Here is a 12,294-nt window from a genome sequence, read left to right as displayed (position 1 = left end):
CCTCGTGTTGCTTTCCATTGTGAGCAGATGTGTTCAATAAACATTTTTATTTTAAAAAGAGCGTGGTTTCGGTTTTTGAACAATTCGGTTTTCGAACAGCCTTCTGGAACGGATTATGGATGAAAACCGAGGTTTGACTATATATATATATAATTTTTTTTTTCTTTCTCAAAAGGTGTTTGCGGTTCCCAGTGTTGTCTTTTCTGTGGAAACCATGTCGAAATGGCTGTTTCGGTGTAAAAGGTTGCTGACCCCCTGGTCTAAGGGAATAAGCAGTTTGATTGGTTGATCGCATGTCTTGTGCTGTGCCGGGTAGAAGCAGAAATGCACTACATCTCAATGTTGGTCATTAAAGGCAGCTGAAAAAAGACATACAGTAATCCCTCGTTTATCGTGGTTAATGGGGACCAAAACCACCCGCGATAAACGAAAATCCGCGAAGTAGCGACCCCCTCCCCCCCAACGTGGGCCTTCGTGCTTGAGCAGAGTGCACTAAAACACACACACACACACACACACACACACACACACACACACACACACACACACACACACACACACACACACACACGCACTAGCACGCATCGTAAACAACACTTAGACACTGAAGATCAAAGAGTAACCCACGTGATAAGACAGAAAGAAGATGCACAGCCAATCAACATGGCTTTGCATCTTCTCAGGCCCCCCTCACCCCACATGTAGTACTGTATATGTTGCTCTATGTCACTCATGGTTGTTTTGCTGATTTTCGCTGCTTCTCGCGGACCGTTTGCGGACTTAAAAAAAAAAAAAATTATGAATATGTTTGAAAAAATCCGCGATGCACTGAAGCCGTGATAAACGAACCGCGAAATAGCGAGGGATCACTGTACTTGTCTGTTTAACCCATTGGCGTTCACCCACACGGCAAAGAGAAGAGAGGGAGGAAAAATAATTTTCCAGGAAAACTCAAGCTTTTCCTGGACATTTTACTTTTCTCCTCATTTTCCATGTGGTTTCCACGACTGAAAAATAGATAAATCATTTTCCAGGTTTTCTAGGACGCATATGAACGCTGGAAAATTAACGGGAGGAGCACGGGTGCTGCCTCTCTGAGCACAAACATTTTCAGTGTGGTTCTTCTGTCCTAACCATGCGTTTGACATGAGAGCATTGTGTTGTCAGCGAGCTGAACAATCCTCCAGCGAGCTAAACAATCCTCCAATAAAAACACGAAGATGAGAATCCACTGTTTGGTATTATTATGGAAATCTTGCTTGTAAAAAATTGTGCCTGAACTTGTCAAAAGAAAGAGGATGGAAGTGGATGTGATCACACCTCTCCACTGTTATGATTCAAAATGGTGACCCCACTGACTTTTTGGGTGGTTTTAACTACTTCCGCCACTAGGGGCACTGCACTGTAATGCAATGCAATTTTGGGTGGTTTTAACTACTTCCACCACTAGGGGCACTGCACTGCACTGTAATACAATCACTGGGGGCAGAATACTGGCGTTCAAGTCAGAGTGACTTTCCGAATGCATCGCACGTTGACGGCAGCAAAGGAGTTCTGGTTGAATGAAACCTCCGCTTATATGGAAAAGTTTTTCTTTTTACTTTAGAATGGGTGACCCTTAACTAGAATCCTGCATCGCATTGTGGCAATAGGTAGAATCCTGGTCGGTTATTGCAAGTTTTAGTGCTATAAATCCTTAATGTGGCATGATGAATTTGCATGTTAAACTAGCTATCCAAAATAATATTTGTTGCCTTGACAACAACTCTTGCTTCTTCTTTTGTGTCCATTTCTTGTTTAATTTTCTTTTGACTTTTGGCAAATTCTTTGTGAGTGCATTACCGCCACCTTTAATGGCATGCTATAAAGAAGGTGGCATGACCACCACAACTACTTCTTCTGGTGTCTTTTGGCAAATACTTTTGGTGCTTGACTGCCAGTGGAAAGAAGGTGGCGGTTCTGCACAGAAAGTCAACAAGATTAGGGAAGGGAAATTTTGGGTGACAGTCTGAGCTCTATATGTACAATATAAACAAGTTGCAACTGAGTATAAGTCGTAGAGTAGCCAAATTATGAAAACAAGTGTAACTTGCAGACCGAAAAATACAGTATTCTATGCAGAAGTAATCATGCAATAAATGTTCTGGCAGTAAATGAGTGACCCAAATAAAACAGGTCTTCATTGTTTGCTTTGTCACGAACTTTTACATGCAGTAGAATCAATGTTTCGTATTCTGCAAATAAGTGAAACATTTCACTGATCCACAATGTGACAATTTGCATAATAATAATAAGAATTAAACACTAACCTGGCCAATGGTACTAGGTAATGAACGAAGTAAATGTTGCTGCTGTTGGTAGGTGAGCATTGATGAAGGAGGCTGGCCTGGAGTAGAAAAAAAGCTTTCAGTCAAGCAGGTTATAGAATTAAACTACCAGTACATTTTCTGAGCTTAACATCATACTATTTTCCAAAAATGAAAGTGTCAAGAGTGACACTGGAACTGAGAACAGACTGTGGATGTTTGTTTTTACACCCACCTGAGGTGGAGGACCCAGGAGGCCGTTGGTGCTGCTGGGGGTGCTGGTGTGGGTGAGGTGAATGAGAAATGGGGGAAGCTTGGTGCAGGAGTCTGGACCTTGACTCATGCTCCAACCTTTGGTTTTGGGAAAACACAGGCCTTTCTGCAGCCCCGACTCCTGCAATAGCCGGGTCAGCTTCCAGGACAAGTCTTGCCAGCGATTCAGCCAAGTGACCTTCCCTTCTTCCATCTTCCACATCTGACAGGAGAGATACAGGGTTAGGGTCCAGTCTTTTGCTTCTATACAGTGCTTGAAAAACCTCTTGAATTTGATCACAATTTCTGACCTTACAATCACAAACCTAAATGTATTTTGTTGAGATTATAAGTGATAGACCAACACAAAGCAGCTCATAATTGTGAAGGGAAACAAAAATGATATTTGTGGTGTGCATTTGTATTCAGCCCCCTGTACTTTGATACCCTGATACAATCCAGTGCAATCAATTGCCTTTGGAAGTCACCTAAATGGTAAATTCAGCCCAACTATTTGTAATTTGCTCTCAGTACAAATACAACTGCTCTGTGCAGGGCTCAGTGGTGTGTTCAGAGAACACTCGTGAACAACAGTAAACTAAGGTACTCACCAAAGGGGTCAGGGTGAAAGATGTGGGGAAGCTGGTTTAGGTTATCAAAAATATCCCAAGTTTTGACCTTTTTTTTCAGGGTTTTCCCCCCAGAAAAAATGTGAAACGCTTGTTCCCATAGAAGGCAAAGCCAATGCATGAGCATTGGAAATAAGCCACAGCTTGATCAATTTTCAAATGCTTTTCATGAGGCTAACTTTTTTGTGAAGCCATTTACGATCATCTTTCAATCTGTTGGCCTCGAACTCAGCCATGATTTTGTTGCCACGACGGATGATTGTCGAAATCGTTGACTTTGGCAATTCGTAGTCTCGGCTAAGCTTCCTCTGGATACTCCTTTTCGAAAGTAAGAGACAATTTCAGCTTTCACAGACAGCGAGATTCGCTTCCGTTTACCAGACGGGTTTTCAGAGCATGTGCTCAGGACCATGCCTTGCCTATCGGTAGTACACCAATGTACGAGTAGATCAGTAGCATTGCTAATGCAGCACTGTATACAGTAAATATTCTCTAGTGCGGACTCGTGTTTGCGCTGTCCAATTTGTCCTGATAACAGAAATTCCTCATTTGGGAAATGAGCATGGTACATGTCCTTTATGAACCTGCAAGTATGTTGACAAAAATGCACGTGTAACAACACAATCAATAAAATACAAAAATATACTGTCCAAAAACATTATATAACAAAAACTGCAATACTGGTGTATCCAAAAAAATCACAACAGTAAAATATGTACAGTATTTTAATGTTTATTTTTTTTCTGTCTTGGGGAAAAAAGTGTGTCTATTTTGGATTGTTTGGTTGGATGCATTCTTTGGTTTATGACAATGTTTGCCTGCGTGTCATACAGTTTTGTTGCTAGTTGCAAGTAACTGTCCCGTTGATCACCGATGTCTGGTAATTCTTGTGCATACTGATGGATTTGTTGCCATTTGCATTGCTTCCTCGCTGGATGGTGGCTTGTCATCAGGAGTTGAATCGATGCCTTGTTTTTTAAAGCTTCGTGGATTTGCGTCTTTCCGACTCCAAGTGTCTGCTGGATGCTTTTAACTTTGTGTCCAGCCTTGCTCAAACGGATGCATTTCACTCGCTCCGCTCCAGTCATTACAGTTCTTCTACGTTTCGATGCCATGATCTACACGACGTAAGTGAATAAAGTTAAAATCTTTCGCAATTGCAGTCAAACGCACGCCAATAAAAACTCACTTACACGTCGTCGTTTCGAATCTGATGATCGAAAAACGCGAAGTGAAAATGTGTCTCGGTGTCGTCGTTCCGTAGCATCGGATGGGCGTTGCGTTTATTTCAGCTCCCGCGGCATGACGTCTCCATCCGGGTTACGGGTAGTGGAATTTCCGCTTACGTAAGTTCCGGTAACATGTAATATCGTAGTCAAAATGTTAATGCACAGGCTTTTGTTCCGGGTGAAGGATATTCCTTTTCATAGAATTCCGGGGATGGGAATATTTACTGTATTTTGTTCAGAAGCAAGGTCGCAGTGGCAGTTGGCTTCCCACGGTTCGTTGTAATGAAGGTCTTGTCACTATTTTGTGGAAAAAATCTGATCATTATAATGGAGTTTACATTATAAAGGTGTTCGTTGTAAGCAAAATCGGCAAATGTATAATTAATTATGTCAAATTGGGACTCTGATATGTGAACTTTGTAGGGGTGAAAATGTTGCAAACGGGGTACGTTGAAAAGAGGTTTGACTGTACAGACGCTCCCCAGCTAACGAACGAGATACGTTCCGAAGGATCGTTCGTTAGCTGAATTCGTTCGCAAGTTGCTTCAGTGCTATATTTTGTATGGAATGTATGTTTAAGGTTTATATAAGTATAATAAAATTAAGTTGAACTTACTTTTGGAAGATGTACTCGAAGGCTTAAGGAGATAATGGAGGGGGAGGAGAAGGAAGAGGAGGATTTTATATCATGGGGCCGAGAGGGTCTTCGTCGCCGCTGGAATGGGCTTCAAGAGTTACTTCCTCCTCCGTAACATCAATGAAGGAAGAAGTTGAGGGTCCAGGAGAAGAAGATGAGGGTTGACGAGTATCTTCCTTGGAGGGTGTAGTAGAAACTGGCCGAAAGAAGCGATCTAACGACGATTGCAGTTTTGTTCTTTTTCTCATCATAAATGATGCAGTAGCACTGTATGGCATCATTCATTTGATTTGCAACCTTTGTGCAACGTTCAATATTTGGGTCTTGCTGCTCGAAGAGTGCGATGGCTTTATCTATTAGCGAAAACCCCTCGGCCAAGAGTTCCATCTCAAACTTCTTCATGGGGACAGGCATTTCCTCCTCCTCCTCCTCCTCTCACAGCGCCTCACGTCGGTATTAGCGGCGGAAAGAAGTACTACAGTACTTGGAAAAAGGCGCGCAATACAAAATCTAACTTACAGCATCTCTGTCTGAGAACATTTTTCGACATACCTGTACCTGCAAAAGTGTTCGTATGTACCGTTGTTCGTAACACGAATGTTCGTAAATCGGGGAGCACCTGTACTTGTTATAAGAGTAGCTTTATTTGTCACCCCGGATTCGAGAGCTGTGTGGTGCGGAGCAGTCTAGCTTAGCATCCAGCGTTCTCAAGCAGCCACGAGAGAAAAACTTCAGTGAGTATGGGCGATAGTGTGACATAGATGCGATGCTATTTTACTTTTTTATTTTTAAGCTCAGAGCTGGCTAGTGTAACCTGTCCACAGTAGCATTCCAATAGCATTTGTGAGCATGCGGCATAGGAGCCGCTTTGACAGCTTTGTCTAAGGTTGCGATTTAGATCGATTTGTTCTATACATGTATACACATTTCTGTGCAGTGCGCACACGCACGCACGCACACTCTCACCAAACAGTTTTTAGGGCAAAGAAGTGGAATGTAAAGAAATCGGAAAGTCTGTCATCTGACCTGAAAAGGACTGAATGTGCATTTCACTTGTTATAGAACAAAACTGAAGTGAATATTCCTCAAGAACAAGCAGGACTGTCAGAGCAACACCAGGGATGAAATCCAGAGTCTGGTGATGTCTATGCATTCCAGAGTTCAGGCTGTAATTTACTGCAAAGGATTTGCAACCAAGTATTAAAAAGCCAAAAGTTTGATTTCATTTGTTCCATTAGTTTTGGTCCCTAAAAGGTGGGAGGAAGATATACAAGCTGTTGTTTATCTACACTGTTCAACTGATTTGGATGTAAATATGTTATAATTAAAGCGGTATGTCTGCAATTAAGGACCAACTTGTCGATGTCTGATTATTCAGGGATCCGACTGTTCTACCTGTACTTGTCTATTAGTGTAGCGACACTATGCATGAAGTCTATGTTGCGGACACATTGGCAAACAAGTACGTGATGTCACAAGGCCAAATTCACAATGACTTGCTGAAAGCCATTGTCATATTTTCAGAAAAAGGCATCTCACAAAAGATAAAAGTGTTAGTGTAATTTCACACTTGATGAGTGGGCAAGTACGCCAGAGATGTAAAAGAAATTAAAAAGTGAAATTCCCATAATTTGTTCCATTTTAGCTCAAATACAAGATCCATTTCAAAGTTCAACCAGTTATTTCAAACTCAACTTCTTCAAACTTGAAAGTTAAAAACAAGATTTACATATTCATGTAAAATGGTATTCAAGATTTACAGATCAATGACATTTGTTTTGATGTCACGAACCTGACTGATGTCTACCAGAGGAAGACGAGTGGTGGGGTAAAGACAACGCTGAGTGAAAGGGAAGCTGGCCGGCTGTAGATGTGACATGGGTGGATGATGAATCCTTAGATGCTCCGAAATTTGTTTCATCTTTCACCCCAACTCCTACCCCAAGTCCCTCTCCAAGTTCATCTCGCTCATCAAGCTCAGCAAGGCGCTTATGTTCCTCTTGCCAGTCATCATCTGGAAACAGAGATAAGCCAAACTCGTGGTTTGTTATACAATACATCTTTATTTACATAGTGCACAGGTGTCAAAGTCAAGGCCCGGGGACCAGATCTAGCCCGCCACACCATTTTATGTAGCCCGTGAAAGCAAATCAAGCATGTCAAATTCCATGATGCTTGCTAAAGTCTGAACCAATATTTCAAATTGCCATATGTAATCCACAATAACAGTCATTATTCTTAACTTCTGATTTTAAAACTAGTTATCCATCAATTTGTTGTGCGCTGTGTATGTAATATGTGGAGGTGATTAAACATTTATATGGTTTCCCAAAATGCATATCGGCCCCCCAAGGAAAACCATAACTACAATGTGCCCCATGACAAAAATGAGTTTGACACCCCTGACATAGTGCTTTCGCAACAGCTGCAGCTGTAACAAAGTGCTTCACAAAACAGTTGTGTTTCACAGACACTCCTTTTGCAAATAAATAGGACCATCATTTCCAAACTCCAAAGTGCACCTGACTAAAAGCCGCAGCTAAATTTAGCGATAAAAACAAATATGTACATATATTGTCTCCACATTATACAGTCAAATGTAATATTGCAAAGAAATAGGTCACACAGATGGATCTTTATGTGTTTAACATCAATACTTCATCATAATTTATCATTTCATATGTACCTGTGGATGAAATAGCAAAGCTTGTGGTAAAAATGTACACGAGTTGCGTATGTTTCGCACCAGCGAATGGGACCGAGGCCCGCCTTTCAGTATATTTATACAAGTTTTTATTATATATTTTTCATCTTTATTTTCACACATGTCCTCTCTCTGTGGAATATTAAGTGTTCATTCATTGACCCTATCTTTTTATGGATTCAAAAAGTGATACAGTACAACATATTGTATGGGGTGGTGTTGCACTGAGTACCAGTACAATACCATATCTTGCCATCAAAAATGACAATAGCATAATTTCCAAATACTAGTACCTGGGGGCAATGAAAAGAGAAAAAAAAGCAACTCTGCGTCAGGCTGGGCTGGCGCGCATCGCAACACACCCCATCTACACAAAATGCGCAAGTGTCTGGGCTAGAATCTGTCATCGAAAAGCAGAATATTGTCGCTGTCTGGTGAAAAAACATGTATATCCATTATTGTCATTTAAAAAATTTTTTTTACATTACCGTATTTTCCGCACTAAAAGACGCACTGGATTATGAGGCGCACCTTCAATGAAGGGCTATTTTGTAAGTTTTTTTCATATATTGGACGCTTCACATTATAAGGCGCAATCTACAATGCATCCACTAGATGGTGGTACGCCCCTTCCATTCAACTCGAGAGGCTCAGTTCAAGTTGAGAGGCGTTCATGACCGCCTCTGAAAAATGTAAATCAACTATTACTGTACTTAAATGAAACTATGAAAATTGAAAATAATGCATCAAAACAGAAAATCAAGCGAGGAAATCACAAAATAAATTCGATATCCCCCCTACAGAATTTATTTTGTGATTTCCTCGCTTGATTTTCTTCGTGGTTTCATTGAAGTAATAATTAATTTACGTTTTTCGGAGGCGGCCATGAACGCCTCTCGAGTGGAACGAAGAAGGCACGGAGACGGACAAAGATGTACAGTACCTGTATTTGTTAAGACTGTGAAAACCATTAATAAAGTCTGCGTTAAAAAAAAAACACAGCTCTCCCTTTTTCAACAAATACAGGTGAGTCTTTGTCCGTCTCCGTGCTTTCTCTTATTCCGTTCAACTCGAGAGGCGTTCATGACTGTCATACCTGTCTCCGAAAAACGCATTGGCATTTCCTTGATCATAGCGCCACGACTACTATGATCAGATGTCAGTAGTAGTTATTTATTCCTTTGTTGTGTATTCACAAATGATGAAATCACAATATAAATTCTGTAGGGGTGGCTAGAGAATTTATTTTGTGATATCCTCGCTTGCTTTTCAAGTTTTGATATATTATTTTCAATTTTCGTAGTTTCATTGAAGTAATCATTATTTTACGTTTTTCGGAGGCGGTCTTGAACGCCTCTCGAGTCGAAAGGAAGAAGGCACGTAGACAGACAAAGACGTACCTGTATTTGTTGAGACTGTTTTAAAAAATGAAAACCACAGCTCTCCTTTTTTCTGAGCTGCAACAAAAACTTATTTAATAAAGCAGCGACACAGTTCACTGAACCAACAGCAAGTTATAACATTGGAAGCATGTCTCCAGGAAGGAGCCATTTTGGAGTCGATGTATTACCGTAATGACCATACAAAAGACACACGGGATTTTAAGGCGCTCGGTGAGCTTTTAAGAAAATTGAAGACTTTTTGGTGCGCCCTATAGTGCGGAAAATACGGTAATTGGATGTCAGTGATCCATTTGGTCACTTGTGTTACAATTTATATTCAAATAACTGGGCTTCCATCTTGCCAGTATTAGTGGTTGGAATGACAAATATGAAATATTCAATGAGATTTTATATCACCTGAAGGCTTGAATAAGAAGCAACAATACTTTTGTACAATACTGGATATACACAAAAATACCAGTTGCGCAAAGCTCAAAATTACATATTTTTTTCTTTGCAGAGTAGTTTCGCAAATCAATGACTTCATTTGAGGAGTGACTTTCTTAATTTTTTGTCAATTTTTTTCCCCCCCCCCCCCCCCCCCGCCAGGATAATGCCAGGGAACTAAAGCAAGGGTTTTATTAAGATAAAAAATATGAGTTAATTTGTTTTTTTTTTCATAGAATCAACAGTTTTTATTTCTAAAGTTCACTTCACATTATGCATCGTAGATCTATTCTGCCCCCAGTAATTGTATTACAGTGCAGTGCCCCTAGTGGTGGAAGTAGTTAGAACCACCCATAAAGTCAGTGGGGTAGCCATTTTAATTCATAAGAGTGAAACAGTGGAGAGGTGTGATAACATCCACTTCCATCCTCCTCCTTTTGACACATTCAGGCACAATCTGTAAGTACATTTACACAGTTGTATATACCACTCTTTGCTGTACAAGTTATTTATCGTCATATATAAGTATTTCATCAATTCATCTTTGTAGATATTTACCATAGATTTGTTGAATTAGAGAATAGGGTTGTTACAAGACTGTTGAATATCATTTTATATGTATAATTGGATGCTATACAAACATTTGTATTGTGTTTCTATTTGTGTACAGTTTTACAAGAAAGACTTCCATAAAAATACCAAACGGTGGACTCTCTACTGGCTGATGTAAACTGAGACGCAAGTTAATTTATTTTTGGTTCTGGTTCAATTTAGCACATATGATTTTCTCTCTAGAATCTAGACACTTAATTGTGCTTTCTAGTATATGTATATTTTTTTAATTTAAATGTTCACAAAGCGTTTATTTTGAGCCTTGCTACTGTGTAAAAAACTGTTTCATGTTTAGTTTTTATTTTTAATTAAAATGTTTCATATTCAATTGTTCACAAGTGTTTTTATTTTTTTTCTTCCAAAAGTAATGGCTTATTGTCCGGAAAGCACAGTACATTTCCAAGGTGGGTCATGAACTGATGTACTAAACAGCATAACTAACCTATAGCCCCAGCCCCAAAGGTGTCATCGTTAAACTGGTCAATTTCATCTTCTTCTTCTTCTACTAATCCGTCATCTTCCTCTTCCAACGTACAGTCTTCATCCAGGGACTGGAAAATAAGACAGAGAATGGAATTGAAATTGGATTTTGAAATCAAAACTGAGAATATGATGTAAAATGGTTGGTTGGTTGTAAATGTTTTTAGCTATTGGAAAAATACCGTATCTCAATGTGCTGGTTGTGCACCACCTGTGAAATCTACAGCATGTATGCCTATTTCGTTACCTGCCAGATCACCAGATAAATTTGTTCTGTGGCTTGGACTAGGCAGATGGCCACACTACAAGTCTGACACTGACCAGACTCAATTCGATCATCATCATGGCTCAACACCTGTATGGACACGCACTTGAGTCCCGCAAGATATCTCAGGCAGAAAAAGGAGCTTCAGTGCGCTGGTCAGAGGATCAGTGATGGGCACTCCGCTACATCTCACTATTGGTCAACGAGGAATCAATTGTAGAATGACATGGGACAAGCTGTACGATGCAACAACACAAACAGAAATTCTGACATTGTCGACTTTCTGCGGCGTGAAAATGAAGCGTCTCTGATCCCAGATCACCAATCATTGAGTATGTCATACAACACGGGCTACGAAGCATCAAGACAACTCAACATCTGCCATGACACACTACGTTTGTCTGCGACATGCCTGTTGGGTCAAAATCAGACTACATTTGTGTCGTCTGACCTCGGTATTAGACGGTGACAGCCAAATGTGTGGAGCTGGCTGAGTAAATAGCAGAGGAGGGGGCAGAGGTGCTCGAATGGCCATACCTTTCGTTTCGTTTGTTTATTGAACATAAAAACCTTAACACAGACCTAGGCAAACTACGGCCCGCGGGCCGGATCCGGCCGGTTGGTCTTTTTAATCCGGCCAGCTGAAGGTTGGCACAGTACACAATTCAGGTTCGATGTAAATGATTGTATTCATTTCATTTGGACTTGTAATGACAGGCATTTCAATGCCAGGTGGCGCAGTTACTTGAAGTTGCAGAGCACAGGGAGGGAGGGGGAGACGATATGGAAGCCCGTAGTAGTAGCGCTAACTCAAGTAACTCCGCTTGATACGACAGAATAAGTGTGTCCACGCCGCTATTTTCAATCATTGATTCCAAAATGACGACATGCAAGTGACTCTTTATTGCAGTGAGTTTTACTGGAATTGAGAACATTTTTACGTCCTGTAGATCAGGGGTCCCCAACCTTTTTTGCCCCACGGACCGGTTTAAGTCAGACAATATTTTCAGGGACCAGCATTTAAGGTGTGGCGGATTAATACAACAAAATAATATGGTATGAGCTGCATGAAAACTGTGGTGTTTTCGAAATATAATAATAAACACAAGGAGCGTCTAATCTGGTCGCAACACTCCGATCGCTATGACAATGTTTAATGTCTTCAAAATATGATACAACACAAATTCAAAGTGCATGAAAATGACGACTCACCACAGCCCCGAGCTTGATTTTCTGCAATCAGACAGTCCCATCTCAGGGTAATAGGAGACAATGACACCTCAAGTGTGTGGTTTATGTCCAGTCTACTTCGTAATTTTGTTTTAGTCGCCGTTGCTGCAGAAACTCCCCA

At 40.6% G+C, this 12,294-nt stretch overlaps 1 protein-coding gene across 2 annotated transcripts in view; it reads right to left on the bottom strand.

The window, feature by feature from the left end:
• patl1 (PAT1 homolog 1, processing body mRNA decay factor) overlaps nt 1-12,294 on the bottom strand; it is a 40,314-nt gene that overhangs the window by 24,869 nt on the left and 3,151 nt on the right. The window contains exons 2-5 of one of the 2 annotated variants that reach the window (XM_019879691.1): nt 10,641-10,749; nt 6,846-7,067; nt 2,542-2,781; nt 2,310-2,386 (exon numbers count right to left, since the gene is read on the bottom strand). In XM_019879691.1, coding sequence (XP_019735250.1) covers nt 2,310-2,386; nt 2,542-2,781; nt 6,846-7,067; nt 10,641-10,749 — 648 coding nt within the window. The remainder of the gene's footprint in view (nt 1-2,309; nt 2,387-2,541; nt 2,782-6,845; nt 7,068-10,640; nt 10,750-12,294) is intronic. The other variant, XM_019879692.1, reaches the window with a different exon arrangement.

This window comes from Hippocampus comes, unplaced genomic scaffold, assembly GCF_001891065.2.
Source record: "Hippocampus comes isolate QL1 unplaced genomic scaffold, H_comes_QL1_v1.1 scaffold158, whole genome shotgun sequence".
Classification (NCBI taxonomy): domain Eukaryota; kingdom Metazoa; phylum Chordata; class Actinopteri; order Syngnathiformes; family Syngnathidae; genus Hippocampus; species Hippocampus comes.
This window is presented reverse-complemented; position numbering and strand designations above follow the sequence as displayed.